Source organism: Lichtheimia ornata (assembly GCF_029851405.1).
Source record: "Lichtheimia ornata isolate CBS 291.66 chromosome Unknown scaffold00035, whole genome shotgun sequence".
In the NCBI taxonomy this organism is placed as follows: Eukaryota; Fungi; Mucoromycota; class Mucoromycetes; order Mucorales; family Lichtheimiaceae; genus Lichtheimia; species Lichtheimia ornata.
The window spans coordinates 179,775-201,086 of record NW_026695355.1 but is presented as its reverse complement, the minus strand read 5'-3'; the positions used below and the strand labels follow the sequence as shown (position 1 = coordinate 201,086).

General features: G+C 43.9%; 7 protein-coding genes across 7 annotated transcripts; 3 read left to right on the top strand and 4 right to left on the bottom strand.

Annotated features, from left to right (window-relative positions):
• Positions 1 to 6,197: 6,197 nt before the first annotated feature.
• O0I10_007329 (uncharacterized protein) lies at positions 6,198 to 7,369 on the bottom strand (the record flags this gene model as incomplete). Its single annotated transcript, XM_058487347.1, has 10 exons — positions 6,198 to 6,232; positions 6,292 to 6,346; positions 6,415 to 6,635; positions 6,690 to 6,710; positions 6,771 to 6,789; positions 6,860 to 6,917; positions 6,993 to 7,017; positions 7,080 to 7,118; positions 7,181 to 7,218; positions 7,287 to 7,369. 10 exons carry the CDS (start codon positions 7,367 to 7,369, stop codon positions 6,198 to 6,200), a joined length of 594 nt encoding a protein of 197 aa, XP_058341908.1.
• A 601-nt stretch (positions 7,370 to 7,970) lies between these two features.
• O0I10_007328 (uncharacterized protein) lies at positions 7,971 to 11,402 on the top strand (the record flags this gene model as incomplete). Its single annotated transcript, XM_058487346.1, has 10 exons — positions 7,971 to 8,267; positions 8,349 to 8,403; positions 8,459 to 8,593; positions 8,664 to 8,701; positions 8,757 to 8,807; positions 8,864 to 10,357; positions 10,419 to 10,493; positions 10,547 to 10,909; positions 10,980 to 11,057; positions 11,112 to 11,402. The coding sequence occupies 10 exons, from the start codon at positions 7,971 to 7,973 to the stop codon at positions 11,400 to 11,402; spliced, it is 2,877 nt and encodes a 958-aa protein (XP_058341907.1).
• A 181-nt stretch (positions 11,403 to 11,583) lies between these two features.
• O0I10_007327 (uncharacterized protein) lies at positions 11,584 to 12,554 on the top strand (the record flags this gene model as incomplete). The annotated part of the gene is made up of 6 exons (XM_058487345.1): positions 11,584 to 11,679; positions 11,738 to 11,836; positions 11,900 to 11,927; positions 11,995 to 12,082; positions 12,145 to 12,240; positions 12,302 to 12,554. 6 exons carry the CDS (start codon positions 11,584 to 11,586, stop codon positions 12,552 to 12,554), a joined length of 660 nt encoding a protein of 219 aa, XP_058341906.1.
• Positions 12,555 to 12,650: 96 nt separating this feature from the next.
• On the top strand, positions 12,651 to 14,055 carry O0I10_007326 (uncharacterized protein; the record flags this gene model as incomplete). Its single annotated transcript, XM_058487344.1, has 6 exons — positions 12,651 to 12,693; positions 12,745 to 12,776; positions 12,844 to 13,181; positions 13,239 to 13,295; positions 13,361 to 13,436; positions 13,489 to 14,055. 6 exons carry the CDS (start codon positions 12,651 to 12,653, stop codon positions 14,053 to 14,055), a joined length of 1,113 nt encoding a protein of 370 aa, XP_058341905.1.
• A 19-nt stretch (positions 14,056 to 14,074) lies between these two features.
• On the bottom strand, positions 14,075 to 15,546 carry O0I10_007325 (serine-tRNA ligase; the record flags this gene model as incomplete). Its single annotated transcript, XM_058487343.1, has 3 exons — positions 14,075 to 14,311; positions 14,370 to 14,463; positions 14,522 to 15,546. The coding sequence occupies 3 exons, from the start codon at positions 15,544 to 15,546 to the stop codon at positions 14,075 to 14,077; spliced, it is 1,356 nt and encodes a 451-aa protein (XP_058341904.1).
• A 111-nt stretch (positions 15,547 to 15,657) lies between these two features.
• On the bottom strand, positions 15,658 to 17,957 carry O0I10_007324 (uncharacterized protein; the record flags this gene model as incomplete). The annotated part of the gene is made up of 13 exons (XM_058487342.1): positions 15,658 to 15,951; positions 16,023 to 16,078; positions 16,141 to 16,196; positions 16,256 to 16,319; positions 16,376 to 16,670; positions 16,737 to 16,818; positions 16,879 to 16,990; positions 17,058 to 17,175; positions 17,240 to 17,302; positions 17,371 to 17,387; positions 17,445 to 17,553; positions 17,612 to 17,787; positions 17,882 to 17,957. The coding sequence occupies 13 exons, from the start codon at positions 17,955 to 17,957 to the stop codon at positions 15,658 to 15,660; spliced, it is 1,518 nt and encodes a 505-aa protein (XP_058341903.1).
• Positions 17,958 to 19,417: 1,460 nt separating this feature from the next.
• On the bottom strand, positions 19,418 to 20,386 carry O0I10_007323 (uncharacterized protein; the record flags this gene model as incomplete). The annotated part of the gene is made up of 2 exons (XM_058487341.1): positions 19,418 to 19,684; positions 19,751 to 20,386. The coding sequence occupies 2 exons, from the start codon at positions 20,384 to 20,386 to the stop codon at positions 19,418 to 19,420; spliced, it is 903 nt and encodes a 300-aa protein (XP_058341902.1).
• Between the last annotated feature and the right edge of the window lie 926 nt (positions 20,387 to 21,312).

The window sequence follows — 21,312 nt, the reverse complement described above, 5'->3', positions numbered from 1 at the left end:
ACCCCACGTTTCATTGTAAAGTCTGGAGATACAGGCACCTTTATGTTTGTAAGCATGATGCTATATGAAGAGTGGTCTTTGTTCATTGTCAAGTAGGTGGAACCTGGCAGAGCAAAAGATGCAGAAGGACCTCTTTGGGTAACTCAGCTAAAAAGTCAGGACTTCAGGAACAATGCATGACAGGTACGCAACCCTCACTTTTATGTCATACATTGGCAGCTAATAGCCACTTTTATGCATTCCCAACTTTTGTGCATTCTATTGTAGGTGGACGTTTCTCCTGCTCCAGACGTTCATTTCCATGATTAAAGTAGGTTGATCCGAGCTGATTTGGTTGAGTTACGCTCACACAAGATTACAGCGGTTGAGCTGCATCGAGCGTGCTCTATGTCCAGAGTGATGTAATCTCTCTTTGACCGCAGCTCAGTCAAATCAGCTCGGATCAACCTACTTTAATCATGGAAATGAATGTCTAGAGCAGGGGCATCGTTCCCATGCAGTGGATCTCGCAACAATGATGATTGGATAAAAGTGGCCGTTAGCTAGCAATACATGCCTGTCCCTAGATGATCCATAAGTAATTATACATTGACCCTTTCATTCATGCAAACGTAGCTGTGTTACACAACACGACCCTCTGCATCTTTTGCTCTGTCAGGGTCCAGCTACTTTGCATTAAACAAAGACCACTTCTCATATAGCATCACGCTTACAAACATAAAGGTGCCTGTATCTCTAAACTTTACAATCAAAAGTGGGCTCCTTAATAGTTCAACGTGCTTGTCGGGGTCAAAGGAATCTTGTGTCAAAGTATGAAGTTCATCGTGGGCGATCCCAGATTTCGCAATGTCGCTACCAGCCAAACTGGATCGGGGAGTCGACCTCTTCGACGACGACGACCAAAAAATATTTTTTGGGCTGTTTGCGACATTGAACGCGAAACTTTCACACAAGGTGCAGTTGGCCAAGCCGAGCACATTGCTTTATTCAAAACCCCACGTTTCATTGTAAAGTTTGGAGATACAGGCACCTTTATGTTTGTAAGCGTGATGCTATAATAAGAGTGGCCTTTGTTCATTGTTAAGTAGGTGGACCCTGGCAGAGCAAAAGATGCAGAGGGTCGTGTTGTGTAACACAGCTACGTTTGCATGAATGAAAGGGTCAATGTATAATTACTTATGGATCATCTAGGGACAGGCATGTATTGCTAGCTAACGGCCACTTTTATCCAATCATCATTGTTGCGAGATCCACTGCATGGGAACGATGCCCCTGCTCTAGACATTCATTTCCATGATTAAAGTAGGTTGATCCGAGCTGATTTGACTGAGCTACGCCCAAACAAAGAACATGTCAATTCTTGAAACAGAGACCCTGCGAATGTCTCCGTCTTTCAAACTTTTGGACGCTCCCATTCCGAATTTTCAAATGAAGCGTGAGGTTTTTATTAGAAAAAGTTGATCAGCATGCTCGAGAGCACCCTGCTGGCCAATTTTCAAGTTGCTGGTGAGCAACTTCGGGGCGGTGGGCCCTCCATTCTTTTGTTCCCATCATCCACCATTTGGGTCGCCCCGCATTTTAAATCTTCACAATGAAGTCTGCTAATTCAAAATGGATGAGGTTGATCAGCATGTCCCAGCGAACCTCTTGACAAAGTTTCAAGATCGAAATGGGGAATCCCAAGGTAATTCATACTATTTCGACAAATCATGAATCCGGCGCTGACCTGCTTTCCAACCTGCATAGTAAATCCCACGTTATACCCTCCAATTCAATTTTAACAAATGAACATGAGATCTTTTTTGAGACAATGTCGATCAGCATTTCGAAAAGCATCTTGTGTGAAAGTTTCAGGTTCGAGAGGGGTAATCCCAGTATCAAGTATTGATGTACAGTGTTCATGCATTTATACAAGAGGTGTCCGACAGCTCAGCCTACTTGAATCTCCACTTCTTCCACTCTCAGCTCATTGTTCTCTTCCTCCCATTCTCAACTGTTGGTCCATACAAGTATACAACTACCACCTGCAAACGATTGCCCTGTTTCAACCCATCATGTCAACCCTACGAATGTCTTGATCCGATTGTCTTTGACTGAATGGCAAAGCCCTCGGCATGTACACGCCCGCAACACGCCTTTTTTGATACTACACACGGTCCAGCACACTCATCTGCCACGGTCAAACGTAACGGCATTCATTCCAGCAGTTGCTATCTACTCTATTGCCTCAAACGACATTCACATTCTTGTCACGCTACTACAACACACGCTCTTGCACACTCCTTTGCCACGACCAAACTTGACAGCAGCTACCATTAGGAAAGTCTTCATTCCATTGTCTCAAGCTACCTGCAGCAACCTGCCTTGTGGTCGTCATCACGTCAACAGCAGATAGCCATTGTATAAAAGCAACTTTATTTACGAGTAGCAACTTGCTTTGGTACATAAGGATTCCAATGGATGATGCCATATCAGCTATCAAGTACGCCGCAACACCTAGTTGAGCTGCGATGGAAATGACCAAGAAAAAGATGGATCAACGGCAGGATGGAAAAGGAAGCGATCACATGGCTCTTTTCAACCAACATGTTGGATTTGCAATGGCAATGGATGGATGGATAGAAGCGTCAAGTGCAGTGATGAGGAAGAAGTCATGGGATGTTGTGTTGGTTGCTTTTCGCGTCGTCAGCAGGAACCATGGATCATGTCACTGGATACGGGCTGAGGATTATGATGGATTGGGGATGGCATTGGCGAATGGGCTTGTATCTTTGACGAAAGAAGGTGTTTTTTTCAGCAATGGATGGCATTGGAGTACTCAAGGCACAAATCATGCAGCTATTCTCCAGCAATACAATGGCACAACTATTCATGTTGACTCGATGTGATGCACCCGTATACTTATCAATTTGCAACGCTGTCCCCTTTATCATAGTATTAGTTTATAGACATCCACACGACCATACGCTATTCTTCTACTTTTTCATTGAATGAAGATTGGATTCAACTTCATACTTGGGATATCATCTCAGCTCATATGGGCAAGATGTGGGTCACTTGGTTCGTTTCTGGATTGAAAGGGGGAAGGCAACTGTGAAGGTCGGAAAGCGAGATTCGATCATTTACGCTATCGTATCAAGACGTTTTTGTCCCTTCGCCGTCAAAGCTTTCTAACCCGCATGCTGGTATATGATAGGCAGTGGCAATTCTCAAACGTTTGATTTACGAGGATATTAATTCAGAGTGATGATGCCTAACATAGTGCTTGTGTAGTCGACTGCATGAGCGAAAAAATGAAGAGCTGCGTGATATGGCACGTGGTAGTTACACTACACTCGAACGTCCTTAACAGGTTGCTGCACAAATGGATCATGATCATGATTGCCTTGAGGAAGGCAAGTAAGTATACAACATCCAAAAGTGACGATGTATCAAGGTATGTGTATGGCAATAATGGTTCCATAATGCATTTGGATTCTGTGGAGTGTCGAGCTGCATAAAAAGTGTTGCGCACGAACCATGTTTGATGCCTTCACAGCCGGGTTAGAAAGCTACAAGGGGCATGACAAATAGTGTATGTGCTTGATTGGTAATGTAAAATTCACGTTGCCTTAAGCAGAGATCAAACCACTCTTTATTCATGATGCATTCGTTGGATGGGCATTGCTATTTGAGAGCCACATACATAAATGCTGGATCAACAACAATACCAGCAGCAGTACACGATGATGATGTATATTAACGATGCTTTTATTTCTGAATACCCTATACTTTTACTGCAACCATATTCATCATAGCCATACAAGAGCAACACGTTATGACTTTGGGGCAAGTGGTGTTGTGTGGAAGCTCCCGACTCAAGCCGCGAAAATCAAAGTCTGGCGCCTTAGCCATTATGAGGTGTGGGGTCCATGGAGACCCCGCTCAATTTTAAGTTCAGCTGCGTCGCGTCCAGAAACAAATTACTGCGGATCACCCTGGCAACCTCCACCTTTTTGCTCTCAACTCAATCGATCGACTCGCATGGCGTGCGTGCTTTTCCTACTATCACGATGTTTTGGCCAAGGTAAGTTGTTTCTATCTTTTAGTTTCGTTGTGTTGCTTGTAATACTCACCGTGCCTTGTTTGAAGCGACTTGGGGGACCTAATGGTGTGCATTGGAAACTCTTTGCCGCCCCTCACCAGCCCGGTTTCCACACAAGGCTTCCATGAATCCCAGCAGATCTTGATACGGAGGTAGCGAGGATGTTGGCCATTCCTCGTAAACTGGCTGCCCACTACGTGTCGGCGTGTTGTATGGGCGTTTGGCCGAGGACGAAACGCAGACCGGTAGCAGTGTCCAGGGTGCACTAATAAAAGACCGCTATCCAAAGATACCAACAAGTGGCTCTTGTTTGGGTAATGCCAAAGGATTCAATGGAAGGAAACTAGGAGGGAAGATAAGTATTCTTACACCTATTTGCTCTCGCTCACCAAAAATATGCTACACTTTTCTATCTCAAGGACACAAGCAGCATGGTTTCTTCCAAACGAGGTTTTGGCGCGTCAAGTCCCGGCACCTTAAAGTGGCATGTACAAGCGGCCTCGTCGACCTGGAATTGGTGCCTACAGGTAGAGGTTGGGGATGATTGAGTAGCGACCTTCTCGTTGGTCATCCCTGTGAGTACTTTAGCCTTGGCTTTAGGAAACCAACAGCTACTTGTTTATTCTAGTATTGTAATCAATAAACCATGTTCTTTGATTAAACATCTATTCTTGTCTTCACATGTTTGATAACGCATTATCAAGTAGCATTTGATTGGTCTTGTACGTAATTGAAAATGATAGCCCATGAGCCAAGGGATGTTGTCATGGTGTGCTCATCTTATCTATCAATGTTGTCGTAGTATGTACGATGATGCTAATGATCCAATCTCGCTTAACGAGCTTTAATTCCTCAACCCAGAAACCAATCAAACAATCCACATCTTGCCCATATACGAGCTGATAGTATGATGTCCCCAATAAACGTTGAATTCAATTTTCATTTAATGATAAAGTCGAAGAATAGCGAATGACAGTGTGGATATCTATCTGGTAAATACGATAAAGGAACACCATCGCAAATTGAATAAGATACGAGTGGATAACATAGAGTCATCAGGAGTAATTGTGTCATTGCATCTTGGTTGCTGCCATCATAAGCGTCCTTGATCGATGATTAGAGAATAGCTGCTGCGTGATTGATTCGAGTATCGCAATATCATTCATAGCGATCAACCACCCTTCGTCAAGGATAAAAGCCCACTCATCAATGCCATCCATCCAATCCATCATCATCCTCAGCCGTATCCAAGTGATACGACGATCCTTCCTTCCTGCTGGCAACGTGCCAAGTAACCAAAGCAACATTCGTCGCTGCACTTGATTGCATCCATCCATTCATACGTAACCATTGCAAGTCCAACATACTGAATAAAGGATCCCTGCAGTAATCGCTGCTGACATGCTCCCTTTTCCATGCGGCTGTTGGTCAACCTTTTTGGGTCATTTTCTATGGCAGCTCAACCAGGTGAAGATTGCTTGTATTGCGGTGTACTTGATAGCTGATATGGGATCATCCATAGGAATGCGTATGTATTGAAGCAAGTTGCTACACGTAAATAAAGCTGCTCCTGTACAAGGGCTATCTGCTGTTCAAGTAAAAAGAGGCTGCAAGGCAGGTTGCTGCAAGCAAGTGAGACAATGGAATAAGCACCTTGATAATAGTAACTGTTGGTACGTTTGGTCGTAGCAGAGAAGAGTTGCAAGAGCGCGTGTTGTATCAAAGAATGCGTGTGTTGTAGAAGAGTGACAAGAAGGCTGTGCTCACGCCATGGACTTGCCATTCAGTCCAACACAATCGGATCAAGAGAGTTGTAGGATTGACATGATGGGTTGTAGAAGGATAATCGTTCGCAGATGGTAGTTGTATACTTGAATGGGCTAACAGTTGAGAATGGGAGGGTGCAATGCAGGAGAGAAAACCAATGGCAACCACGTCGGGTGAAACCTGTTACTTGAAATGAAGCCCTCCAGTGAGTCTGGCAGCCGTTGCATGAAACATGTCACCGTGAACGAGGTGTTAGTATAAAGACAATGCGCCATACTGTGTTTATTGATGTTTGCTGTAATGTTAGATATTCGTTTCGCTGGTATGGATTCATCGTATACGGCATTCAAGAGTATCCAGGGAAATAGATTGGGAGTAGTTCTAGTATTCTCAATCAATATTGCTTCTTGATAATCCATAAACATCTTATCTATACTTACCTCGATACACGTTGGTATCGTTACTGGAAAATGTGCTGAAAATGATGCGATCAAACTAGGGTAGAAAGAAGACGCTTGTAAATGCCAATAAACATGGACATCGCACCCATCATCCAAACATACCGAATTACGTCCAAATGCAATATCCATCATCAAAAAGGCACGTACAACACTCAATGCAATCTTGCAAGCATCTTCAGGGTCAAAACTAAAAGCTCCCGTTGCTATGCATGGGATGGCTACGGTGCGAATCCTGTGATGCTGACATAGCTCTAAACAATGGCGATAGCAATTTGCCAAGACTTGCTTTTCATTGTTCCTTGAACCAACCGTGTGGATGACATCTATCATCATTGTTAATAATCACACATATAGCTCTCTCCATTTGTGCACCATACATTTGGCAGGAAGCAAAAAACCTGAAAGAGGGGGTGATAAGTAAGGCGATCATCCAAAGTAATCCATCCTGCATATACTACCTTTGGTCAACCTCGCTTCCTGTATATAATAATACGACGCGTGTAAGCGTACCCTATGCACACGTATAGCCCACTCCACCTTACATTACCCCTGGTTGACAACCATGTAATTGCCGACATGCTTCTGTTAGCATAGGACCGCCCTTGCTGAAAACGTCGCCCATTTCATTCATGCTCAGCCAAATTGATTACATTCCGGATCCTTGACCATAATGTACTTACGCATGAACCTGGCCACTTACTGTATCTGGTAAGTCAAATCAGCCAAAACAAGGCGCAGCAGAACGGATTTTCATGTTGTTGACTTACGTCCTCCACCAGGTTGTAATGCAGAGTTGGTTGGGCAAACTAGAAAGACCCATTATCATCAATATTATACCTCTCTTTATGTCCATGCTTTGTTTCTTTACCTATGGCTTGCACTGAAAGTGAAGTAATATCCCCAGTACTAGCAATCACACCATGTCAATTTCGATAACGGGAAAGCCCAGCAGGGCGTTTTTCGGGCTAACGTACTCTTGTTTAATTATCGAGGCGATACGTTTTCGTAACGTAGCTTCATCATTGGCTGCACGCTTGGCTATTGGGCTTTGTGTCATATCGCAAAAGAGGGAACAGGAGAGAAAAGGAAGAAAAAGAGCAACGCGCAGTAACCGGCAGCTCGGAGCTGCTTTATGGCTTTTGTGTGTGTCACCAATACCACATGATCAGCTACGCGATTTGTCACACAAGATACCAGCCAACCCCTTCTACGGCGTATGAGCTGCATAAACCAAGCCATTTGACAACACAAAACGCTTTCGTTTATAACAAATTGTTCTAGGTTGGTGAAGTAGCTCGCTTACGCAAACGTTCCAATTGGGTATACATTGGCTGTGGAAGGAGGAAGTTGACATGAGCTATATGCAGCATCCACCCAAATTGCTAAAAATCAGCGTTTCCATAATCATAAAACGATCATATCAATAAAAGTGGAAACCACACGTCTTTAGTATGTGTCTGTGGGTGATCGTTTTCGGCTGTTGTAGCGGGGCAAACAAATAACAACGTGTGGAATTGAGCGAATCATGCATCACAAACGTCGATGAAACCTCGGAGTTGAGCTTCTGGCACATACACCACCAGGTCAGCCTATTTCTCTTTTTCTTTCTCTATTAGATTATTCCTTCATACTACAACTACTCTCTTCAGCTCTCAGCAATGAGCAAGCGTGAAGATGATACACCTTTACAAAATACACAATCATTGCCCCGACAACCATCACCGGCACCGAGAGATTCGAATATAAAGCAGTTCATGCGTGATTGGGTTGCCAATATCAAGATACCCCCTTTTGAGACATGGCGTAAACCTGTCAAGCAAGCACTGGCCATGATAATTGCCTCCATCATGACGCTAAGTGATAGCTGCCGTAATAGCATTGGGCAAGGATCATTGCTATGTGCTATTGTCATTGTCTTTTTCTTCCCTGCACGCACTTTTGGTGTCGTATTTGAGGTGAGTAAAAAGCCGGCGGGTCGAAAATAGCCGTGAAGCGGGAGAACAATGGACATCAAGTAGGCTAATGAAAGTACTTAGGATGTTATTTATGGAACGCTCGGTGCGCTCATTGCATCATTGTATTCATTGCTTGGTGCGTGTTATTTGTTTTTTGACGGGTTGTGTTATTGACAACAAATGATACATAGGCATTTTTTGTGCGAACTTGGCAAGAGATCCAAACATTGCCTATCCAGTGCAACCCAAATCGAGTGGAGTGCTCATTGTGTTTTTGTTTATTGGCGTCTACGTCATGACAATCATCCGATTCAGTGTCCCAAGAGGTATGTAGTAATGAGAGCTTTGATAACAAAGAGCGGGTACTGACAATGGCCATGTATTGTGTCACCACAGCTAATTTTGCATGTATCCATGCGGCGATCATTTTTGCGGTATGACAATGAACCATGGAAAAAAGAAGGTATCCCGTTCTAATTGTGGATGTAGTTCACTCTCACCGATGCATCATTGACACCTGGTTTCCACCCATCCCTTGTGGTATGTGTGCAAGCGTATTCAAATGACGAGATTGATGCTCACATCCTTATTTGCAGTGGCAATTCTTGATACCAGTTACGGTTGGTGCTGGAATCTCGTTGGCAGTGTCAGCGATTATATGGCCTGATGATAGCATGACCAATTACATGAACGTGTTTTTGAAAGGTCTCGAGGGCCACAACACATTCTTTAAGGAACATTCGGAAGCATTCTTTACAGTATCACCAGCATCAGTGGCTACCACTTTACCTTCGCTTCATGATCGATTGCAGGGATGCATGTTAACCTTGATCGATTGTAAACGTGCCGTGCATCGTGATATTCTTTATTCAAGGCTTAATGGATCGGATATCAGTAAGCTTACCAAGCTGATCAAGGAACTGCGTCCCTCGTTATATGGTATTGGTCTTAGTCAAATCATCAAGCGAGAAATCTTGCAAGATGAATCAGCGCAAGAGGAACAAGATGCACTCAAGGGTGCCATTGGAGAATTGGATAAGGTATTCCAGCCCTTGACAGAGGCATGTTACAATGCAACAAAAGAAGCCATTGAACGACTACGTCCATTTCATGGAAATCGACCACGATCGATCCTCAACAGCATCCTATGGCCATTTCCTCGTATATTCGATGTTCATCATTACATCAAAAAGATCATGGGTGCATCCACCAACAATGATGTTATTGAAGAAAAGAGAACAACCTCGACATCTCTTAAAGAATTGCTTACACAATTGGCTGCGGAAGCTGACACTACTATGTGGCCATTGGCTGTTCAACATTCGCTTAATCACCATGAACGTAGCTTGCATCTTTTTGGACAATACCGGTATCAGCTGAGACATTATACCCAAAGGATTGTCTCCCTTTTAGAGTTTGTTGAGGAGATTGAGCAAACAAGGACACGACGACGATTTTGGTTTCCTACCATCAAGGCACTCAAAAAGCGATTTTTCTCGAACAAGCCCAACGAGAGTGAACACCATCAGCCTGAGGATCCACTTGACCTAACTTTGGTGCGCACTAATACCCGACGTGAAGCTCTCGGCGATCTCGAGAACCCTACTGAACAAGCTTCTTATGTACTATCATCATCAGGCAAGCTGTATTACCGTGATCCCGATGTTGATCCACCTGCTTCACGCCGAGAACGATTTTGGTATACCATCCACAAAATGATCTTGTGGGCTGTATCTTCCAATAGCATGATGGGATTGAAAACAGCCGCTGGGACCGTGTTAATGGCACTACCTTTTTACATCGCCAATAGCGCAGCCTGGTACATGGAATGGCGAGGCAATTGGGCTCTTATCATTCTTCAAATTTGGCTTAGTAGAGCTTCTGGAATGTTTATCTATGCCACCGTAATGCGGCTTTTGGGCACCGTGGCAGGTGGTGTGCTTGGTATTGTCGTATGGGAAATTGCACAAGGAAATCCCTATGGGCTTGCTGTGGTTTTATTTATCGCTTATGCCATCCTCTACTACATCCTCATGACCAATCCAAACACACGCATGTTTTGCATTCTCACCGTGGTAACCTTGACTCTGGTTAGTCTTCATGCCAATTGGATGAATGGGCTTTAGTATCACTAAAAACGTATTTGGGTAGGTGGCTATTTACACATACAACTACAAGATGGGCGTGTTCCCAGGAAATTCGCCTGTATGGACAATTGCTGGCAAGGTATGGTACAAGCAAACAAGCATGATGAGCATTTATTGACCATGATTGATTAGCGTATATTGCTTGTGTGTATTGGTGTGGTTGCTGCAGCTATTCTCTCCATCATACCTAGGCCGATCATGGCTCGTGTTGAGCTGCGTAAATCACTGGCTCATACTGTACGCGACGTAGGAAGGCTTTATGGTATCTTAACGTCCCAATTTTTGGTGCCAGAGATTGCCATGCTTAATCCGACAAAGGAACAAAAGAAAGGCTTTCGACGTCTTACGTTGGATTTACGACGACAAATTGCCGAAGAGCGAACGTACATGCACCTGTCATCCTATGAACCACCACTTCGAGGACGCTTCCCTGCTGAAAGATACAAGGCAGTGCTTGAAACAGTTGACTCTATGGCTGACTTAGTAGCAGGGATGGTAAGTAATGGTTATGATAAAGAAAGAAGAATAGGCTGGATGCTGAAGATGTCGTATTTGGTATATGCAGGGCTATATCCTAGAGGACATAAGACCATCTTGGCGTCAGCAGATGGCAAATACCTTGCAAAGAGAGAGACTCGATTATGTAAGTAGCAATCATGTGACATGCATCCAAGATCTAATGTGAATCATTTTACAGATTGCATCCATTATGACGACCATGAAGCTGATTGCAACTACGCTTTCAGCAAAGATGGCATTACCACCCTATCTTATTGGGCCTGGCGATGCACGTGATCGATTTCTCCAATCACTTAATCATAGGTTGGAATTTAGCTCTGAAGACATCACTCACCCATCGTTCTTGAGTTACAGTGCATACATTGTCACTAGCACTGCATTTGTCAAAGAACTACAATTCCTTCTTGAAACAGCCGAAGACTTAGTTGGCGTTGAAGACCCTCAAGAATGGTTACGAAAGCATATGTAAATAGTTCTTAAATTGTATTGGTATAATGTTCTATAAGAAGCTCTATATTTTCTACAAGGCATAGTGTGGGTTTCAATGACTCAAAATGTGAAATGTCTCATCATCTTTCATGCTGTGGAGAACCCACTATAATAGGGTCGGGGGAAGAGATCCCGATGTTTCACGCTCTCAACTCTCTCTCATGCTAAATATCTTCACTTCAGCGTATGAAGGCAAGCTCTTTGTTGTCCAACAAACGGTAGATAAGGAGCCTAAAGCCGCTACTTCCAAGGACGAGGTATTGCCATACTCGAACATGCTCGGTCGAATCCTTCTAATCGCTCGTGGTTCCATAGGACGATCGCACGCCACTGCATTGGGCTGCGTCTGGTGGACACAAGAATATCATTGAGTACCTCATTGAGCACGGTGCATCAGTCAATGCTGTCGACGATGTAAGAACAACTTTTATACACGTGTTGTTGTATGCAATATAGCTAATGTTTGGGGGGTGCTAGTCTGGTTGGACGCCACTCATGATTGCTGGTAAGTGAGTGAGGAGTATTGCATACGTGGCATGATCATCTTTCTTTTTTGCTTACAAAGAATATAGCTTCTTCTGGTCACATTGAAGCTGTTCAAAGTCTCATCGATCATGGAGCTGATGCATCTTTACAAAATGAAAGTGGACAAAGTGCATTGTAAGTTGCTTGTTGCTGGTACTCGTGAATAGCAGTGATTGATGATGGAAGTTGTTACATAGACATTATGCGGCATCAAAGAATTGGATCGAGATTGTAAAGTTGCTGTTACCACGTGTTCCTGCCAATCAGCTCAACAACATTAAGCAAACGCCATTGTAAGTTCTTTATTGTTTCCATGGATACGGGATGGATGATTGATTACTCCAATCGATGTAGACATCGTGCGGCTGTTCATGGATACACGGCTATTGTGAAGCTTCTACTTGAATCCAAATGCCGGGTGAATCCTAAGGATAGCGAGGGAAATACGCCATTGCATTTGGCATGCGAGGAAGGACATGGTGACACTGCTGTACTGCTATTAGACAATGGTGGCAATGCGGATCAACCCAATAGTGAAGGTCAAACGCCATTAGATGTATGTCGAACAGCCGAATTGAAAAAGTTTATCGAGAAACATTCTGAATGATGACAATGAATAAAGCAATACAATGATCTATCATGTGCTGAGATTCTTCCCCTTCTTTGTCCTCTTTCCATTTCCGTATTTCCATCATCCACACATATGGCCAAAGGAAGACGTACCAAAAAGACAGCAGGTGGCAAAGGTAACAACGGCTACTTTTAAACGCCTCACAAAAGCTTACAACGTCATGCAGGTAAAGGAGAAAACAAACGACGAGCTCGCAAGGTAATGGCATTGACCGATGGCGTGGGCGATGGGACGATCACCATAGCTTATACGATCCACTCTGCAGACGTCATGGCATTTCGATACTGGTGAAGACCTGGAGACACAACTCAAACAGCTGCAACTCTGCATCAAAGATATGTCAGGTGACGGCAACTGTCTCTTTCGTGCATTAGCGGATCAATATCATGGTTCTGATAAACAACATCGAGAGGTACGGCAGCAGGTTTGTCAGTACCTACGCGACAATGAGGAAGAATACCAATATTTTGTGGAAGATGATCAATCGTTTGAGCACCACGTAACATGCATGGAGCGAGATGGCACTTATGGTGGGAACATGGAACTCGCAGCATTTGCACGACTCAATGGAGTGGATATCAAGGTCTATCAACCAGGTTTAATGTGAGTAGCGGGATGATATCATCATGTATCTTTTAAAGCTAACTATTTGTATATTAGCTATGTGATCAATGGCACCGACAATGATGATGAGGAGAGGAACACACTGCATATCGCGTAAGTGCATAAGGACGATGGTTGTTTGAACATAGGATCTTACAATACTCGCATGATTTTAAAAGGTATCACAGCTGGGAACATTACAGCTCTGTTCGCAACGTTGATGGACCTTTCTCAGGGCCACCAGAGATCAAAGAGGTAAGGCTGACCACTTGACAATCATTACTTTTATTGATTCGCTGAATGCTAGATATCATTGGATGATGAACAAGATGGAAAAGAAAAAGGCGACGAGCACCAAGAGGACGAAGAGGATGATGCGATTGATTCAAAGGAAAAAGTGGTCATGCAATCATGCCCTGATGTGAGCTTACGGAGGGTGCGGCGTCTATTGCGTAAACACAAGGGTGATCCCAACAAGGTCATTGATGTTTTGTTCGAGGAGCAAGCAGCTCAAGATGCTGAAGAGGAAGAAGAAAAGCCTATCAATCAAGAGAGCACCTCTAATGCTGTGGATGATAAGTCGAAGGAGCAAAAAGACATGGAATCGAACGAGCACGAGGAAGAGTTGAACGAGCCAACCAAAGAATCACCTATTGAAGAACAAGACAATGAACCAGCATCGACACCCGAGAACATCAAAAAGCCAAAGGAAAAGAAGTTGACAGCACGTGAGAAAAAGAGATTGGCAAAGCAGCGACAAAAGCAAAACAAGATTGCAAAGTTACAAGCAGAAGCATCGACATCATCCAACCCTGACAACTCAACCCAAGACATCAATAGAGTCACATCCAGCATGAAACAATTGTACATTTAATTCATTTCTATATCCATTTTCATTCTAAACTTTTGGGTTGGCCTGGTAACCATGGTCGTAATACAGAAGGGATTTCCACAGAACCATCACTCTTTTGAAATGTTTCGAGAATAGCAATGATGATGCGGGGGACTGCAATGGCGGTACCGTTGACTGTGTGACAAAATAATGTGTTCTTTCCATTATGATGTGTGGGTCGATATCGAATGTTGAGTCGTCGTGATTGATAATCCGTGCAATTGGACGTGGATGAGATCTATTGCATTGATAGGATTAGTAAAAAGCGTCATGTATTATCCGTCAATCAATTTTACCTCTCCCCATTTTCTTCGTCCAGGCATCCATGCTTCCATGTCGTATTTTCGATAAGCACTCGCACCCAATTCATCAGGAGGCATATCCAATATTCTATGAACATCGCCTAAGCACTTTGATCCAATGCTCATCCTCTCTCTCTTTTTTTTACCTGAAGCACAAGCCTAGCTCGGTATACATTTCCTCTTGCAATTCCTTAAACTCATCAATCATGGCTTCGCTTTGATCCGGAGTGGTTACAGCAAAAAGTTCCACCTTGGAGAATTGATGTACTCGATATAATCCCTTGGTCTCAGTGCCACGACCTCCTGCTTCAGCTCGAAATGCATGTCCAAATCCCACCAAGCGCTGTGGTAAAGTAGCTTCATCAACAAGTCGACCCGCAAACTTTCCAGCCAAAGGAATTTCAGCTGTGCCAGCCAAACATAGTTGTTCATGATCCTCTCCTCCTCGAACACGATAAATCTGTGAACTCTCGTCGCTGCGTGGTTGAAATCCGCATCCTTCCAATATTCCATTGCGTACAATATCAGGCGTCATCACTGCCAAGTATCCACGTTCGGCTGCTTTGTGCATTGCGTATTGAATAAGTGCTGCTTCAAGAAAGGCACCATAGCCTTGTAGATAATAAAAACTAGATCCACTCGCAATGGCCGCTTGCTCGAAATCAATCAATTCAAGTCGTTGTGCAATTGTCACGTGATCTTGCAACTTGTCTTCTTCACGAGGTTTGCCAACAACCTTGAGTACGCGTGGGGTATCTGAAGGCACATCTCGATGCGTATCATTAGGGACTTGTAGTGCCAACGCAAGTAGTTCCTCTTCTAGCTCTGCTAGCTGTGCTTCGTTTTGTTTGATATCTTGCTTGACACGTTTGGCAGCCTCTATCACATTGGTATCCTTGTTGGCGGAGGCACGCTTGGCTTGCTTGGAAAGTTGATTGCGTGTTGCTCGTAAATCGGTGAGTGTGTTGTAAACAGCGAGTCGACGTTCGTACAAAGACTTGATGTGGTGTGCATCGACAGGGCAGTGCTTTCGACTCAGCATGTTCTCTTGGACCGACGATGCATGGTTGGCAATGCGTGCATAGTCAAGACGAGGGCGGAATTCAGTGGTATAGTGGCGATAGTGTTGGCATGTCAAGAGTCGTCTTTTAAGCAGGCAGCGCAGTGACATAGTTTGTATGTTGTCAAGAAGGAAACAAAGCCGACTGCTGGTAGTCACCCTGATTGATTGATTTGGTATGTGCATGAAATCCGCCCCTTTTTATTTGCCATCCATTATCATTTACAACTTGCTCTGTCTGTTTCCCGAAAACAACACCTCCCACATGGAACTACACACACTAGCGACTGATTTGATCTTTCCAGTAACCCCTGCAGGAAGGCCAATGACGAGCATGTGCAAGATTTGGAGCTTTTTTTCATCGTAGGGTGGATATCGTGCTTTCATCAAAGACTCCATGGCTGCGGATCGGATCATCGTTGAACGTTCGTGCGTGAAAGTTGCAAATGACTTTTCTCCATGATAGGCGCCCATTCCACTTTCACCAACTCCACCAAATGGTAACGAAGTCTCTTGCTATATGTAATCCATGGATGAATCAGTAAAACATTGTGCATGTTGGGATTTCAAAATGCTGTCAAACGTACCAGATGCATGAGCGTATCATTTACTAAGACTCCTCCAGACATGGTGTTATTCAGAACTTGAAAATAAAAAGTGCTACATAAGTCACTTGCACATCCTTTTGTCTTGCTCTTCACTTACTATGTTGTAACTCCAAGTCGTCATTGGTGAAGATGTATTGCGTCAACGGCTTCTCTCTGTATCATCAACAATGATAGATTAGCAATAGCACACAGATGCCTAATAAACTTCTTACTTGGAATTCACAATCCTGATAGCCTCGTCCATGTCTTTGACGGTAATAACAGGGAGAATCGGTCCTACGACATACCCATTTTAGCATTGTTATAGATGACTACGACCGTTATTCACGTACCGAATATCTCCTCACTCATCAGAACTTGGTCGTTTGCATCCACGGGGCTTACGACTGTAGGGGCGATGTATAGGTCTGCACGATCCATTTGTCCTCCAATAACAATTTTGGTAGAATCCACGCTATTCAGCATGCTTTTGAGGCGATCAAACTTGCTTGCGCTGATGATGCGGCCATAGGAATCGCTCGCTTGGGGATCCTCTCCAAAGAATTCAGCCACCGTTTTGCGAAAGGCGTCAATAAGCATTTCCACTTTGTTCTCGGGGATCAAAACATAATCTGGAGCAATACATGTCTAGTTTTTCTCATGAGTCAATTTCGTTGTTTCCTTCCAAAATCCTGTGTTGTATTGGAAGCCCACCTGTCCACAGTTGTAATACTTTCCCCAAAGCAATCGATGGGCTGTCAACTCAATGTCGGCTGAAGAACAAATGAATCCTGGTCTAATAGATTCCGAAGTGATGAATATCAACTATGATGCTGGCATAAAACGATCCACTTACGATTTGCCTCCAAGCTCAAGTGTCACGGGTGTCAATTGTTTAGCAGCAGCTGTCATAACAATTCTCCCAACGGCACCGTTACCAGTATAGAAGATGTGATCGAATTTTTGCTCTAAATCATTTGCATCATGGTTCGTCAATACACCATACATGTTCTCAAAGAGTGGATCCACACTCACCAAGCAACGCAGTGGTTTCTTGAACAGCACCATTGATGATGGTATAGGCCCGCTTGTCCAAGTAATCGGGTAACCGAGTTGTGATGAAGTTTGCCGTATGCTCTGCTACCTCGGATGGCTATGTAGCAAGATGTATGTTGGCGATTGCTCTCCTTTACACTGATACAACAGATACACCATACCTTGAGCACTACACAGTTTCCAGCAGCAATGGCACCAACCACTGGCAATAGAAGCAAACGCACCTACGTACATGATACGTATACATGAGTCAACATCGAACGCGAGCCACGTAAGATTTTGTATGGCTTACAGGGTAGTTCCAAGCACCTATGTGAAGGAGTCTGTAAGCATCATATGTTCATGCAGTGCATAAAGGCAACTTACCAATAACAAGCACCACGCCCTTGGGTTCCTTTCGTACATACGTTGTATCCGTTGCAAACATCTTAAAGTGCTTGGCAGGGTAGTCTGGTTTCACAAGACGATCCAGGTGCTTTTGCGCAAGATAACGTCAACCCTCTGGCACTCGACATGCAGTCATTGGAACTCACCTTCAACATGTACTCGCATTCGTTACGTATAGGTATGATTTCACCAGCACTGCTCTCAACTTCATGCTTACGCAGATCTTGACGAAGCGCATCTTGTAATCCCACGAGGTTCTCGTCGATGAAGCGGGCAAGACTTTGAAGCTGATCCTTCCGAAATTGGATGTCTTTTGTGAGACCTTGAGTTGGACAAGAATGACGATAGCAGCTGCATTAGAGAAAGAGAGAGATACATAGCTCCTCAAGCAATAAACGTGGTCGTCTCATATTTACCACTATCAAATTGGTAGCGCAATTCTTTGATCGTGTTTGGTATGTCGCTGATGGCAGTGTATTGGAGAGAAGACATCCTGGCAAGTAAAGATGAAGGAGAAAAGAGAAACAAGAGCCAAGATTATGCAAGCAACAGGATCTCGTCATCCCCTCTGCTCCTTTCACGCACACCCATGCATTTGACTTTGTTGTTCCCTACCACACATACATACATACACGTAGGCGTGACCAATAGTTCAAAGCGCACTATCCCATCTGTAACGGGGGATACAGTATGGCTCCACACAATGCACCCTATTTTGGTTCATTCTATTCTCCTCCACAACCAGGATAGCGGTAACCGCATAGGGCGGCGTTTGGATCAAGAAGTATCCCCCCCCCTTTTTCCTTGAGTGAGACAATGACTCAGGTTCATGGATATCGCACAATCAACCACTTTGGTCACGTAGCAAGGTACTTGTATTTTCATTTAATTCATTTTATTGTTTTTTTATCTTATAATGATGGAAAGGGTTTCTACATGGTGCCATAAGGTGATCATTGGTAAGTATACTTGATCCCTTCATCCATTCACATGTATAACCTTACCTTTGTCTTTTATCAACCTCTACCCTTTCCTTCGTGGGCGGCATATGAGGAGGCCCCACCCGGCACGATAAAGTAACGCGGAAGAACACACCGGCCCTGTTAGGATGGTCCAAGAAAGGAATGGCTGTAGCAAGCGTTTGGTAAGCCGCTTTTCAAGGATGTAACATCTTTGGGGTAAAAACGACAATGTGAGTTAGGTGAGCCCCATAGTTACTTGCATACCTTACCCAAATTCAACAAGCACCATCACTACCCATCTTGCGACTAGTCGAATGGACGTTGGAAGCAAGATCTTTTGTCTCGTCATCATCATGTCCTGAAGCCAATAGCCCTTGAACACACGTAGTAGCCAATCAACACAATAAAGCTCGCCATTTCTTGAAGAAGATACATCCAATATATACAGTCGACAACCAAAGTAGTGTTGATAAAGGCATCATATGGTTGCCGAGTTGGTCTGGTATACTCTTGTCGCGTTCATGTAGAGATGGCGGGAACGCCTCACTCGCATGTCACCCACAGCACCGATCTACTTGTCACATTAGCAGTCGTGCTGATTTGAAACGCTTTGTAATACTTGCGTATAAGAATACTTGGTGCTTTGAATGTGAGCTTTGGAGGCAAAAAAGAAAGAAAGACGAAGAATAGACTCGTGTACAGTTTCGATCATGGCCTATGTATAAAGCAAGCTTTTGCCAATCAAGGATCCGAAGATTTGGGTCCCAGCAACTTGGGACACGAGAACCCTTTTCGGGATCGGAGATCATTTGTTTCTACACATTGAGCAGTATCCATGGATACATGTCTCCATGCTATTTATGCACATGCAAGAGCCATAGAATTGATTTTGTGGGATCCCGTTTTTTTATTTGTGTTGGATAATGAATGATATGGGCATATATTGGGTACAAGTATATCAAATGATACATGATGATACTAACGTATGAGTTAGTTGGGCTTGACGTTCTCCTTGAATTGGCCTTGAACGTTGCCAGGTGGGTAGTAGCTGCAAGTATAGATGGGACCATTCGAGCAATCGCTCACACCACAACCAATTTGAGTAGTATCAGCCCAAACGATTTGAGTGAAATGTCCGGTGCCAGAAGAGAAGCTTGCACTGTTGTAGTCGTAATCCTTTTCTTCATCATACCAAGCGGTGATGGCCTTTTCCCAATCGCCATAGTTCCAAGCAAGGTTTTCACCATACATGCCATTCTAAATAAACGTCAATCAATAAATGAGTCATATGCAAACATGAATCTATCATGTTAAATCATTTACCTGGCTATGTTCAAACTTGCAGCCATCGGACCAGTTTTGAGCAAATTCAGCCAAGGTTTCGTTCCACTTGAGAGCAGGAGCAGAGTGTTGGGAGCGGAACTTGTTGTGCAATTCCAAGATTTGGTCTTGATCCGAAGAGCCAGAAGAGCCACTACCGGCTGAGCTTGAGGAAGATGGTGCAGCTGAAGATCCTGATGCAGATGGCTTGCCTGAAGCCGAAGCTGATTGAGTAGCAGAAGAAGAGCCTGAAGAAACGGATGGTGTAAGCGATGCTGACATGGATGGGAGTGGCATGATTGACATGGATGCTGTAGGCATGGGATCGGGATAGTTGCCACCAAAACTCGAACTTGGAGCAGGTTGACCATCATCACTGGTGTGATTGTGCTTTCCCCAGCCATAGTGATTACCATTGTCACCTTGGTCATTATCATCACCTTGGTTGTCACCTTCGTCACCTTGATCGCCATCGTGACCATGCTTGTACCAACCCCAATGGTTACCATTGTCTCCACCAGGGGGACCACCATCAGCGCTTGTCATATCGGAGCTGCTGACAGGAGCAGCCATTGCCGACCAGGGCGAAATACCAGCGATAGCAAGCACAGCAGCTGAAATGAGGGTGTAGGAAACCATGATTTGATATAAAAAGATTGGAAGGGGGAATATGTTGTTGTGTTGTTGTTGACAAATCGGCCTAACATGGCTCTCTTTTTATATTCATCACATCCAAGACATTAATAAAAGTCATGTTGCACAAACCACAGAGACATGGCCTGTCAAGATTCTTGAGTAATTAACGATAGATCCATTAAAACCAAGCATGTGGAGAATTCGATCGTCTATGTACCTGGATCTCGACCAACAAAGTGGTCATCCAAATTTAACGTATATTGATGTCATGTTGATCTCCAAACCATCATCACCTGATGATAGGCCTTGCTAGTCGTTGGCTTTAATAGCAAAAGTGTAAGGTGTAAAAAGACGAAAGGATGGAGACAATGCACCAAATTTATTCTTTATCGTGCTTTATGTTGTTTCAGACGCGCCCTTGTTTCCATGACAACGATCATCTTTCTTACGAGAAAAGCTCTGCAGTCAATGCAAGCTGCCAAATTCCACTTGCAACATTGTGCAACCTCGTCACCAGCATTTTGGCTTGATACTCGTGCTATTGTGTACTAACACCATCCACATTTATGAAGCTATATTACAATAATAGGCTATGCCCTGAGTCATGTCCCTCACACGCTAAAGCATCGCTCAATGAAGCGGTTCATTAAAACCAATCTAAGATTGAAAATGCCAGCAACAGCGATCTTGTATGTATTCTCATACCTTACATAGGTAGCCATGACAACAAGTAAATGAGTGCAATAATGCGAAATGAATGTCATAATGTGACAGGATCGTGGTGTGCAGGTCCAAGGAAAGGGATCGACCAGCAAACGGAGAGGCACATTCAATGGTACGCTCATTGGATAGTATCACCATTTATTGGCGGTAGTGATCTAGTCCGAATATGGTTAATGTCATATTGCCGTTGAGCAATCCAGATTCTT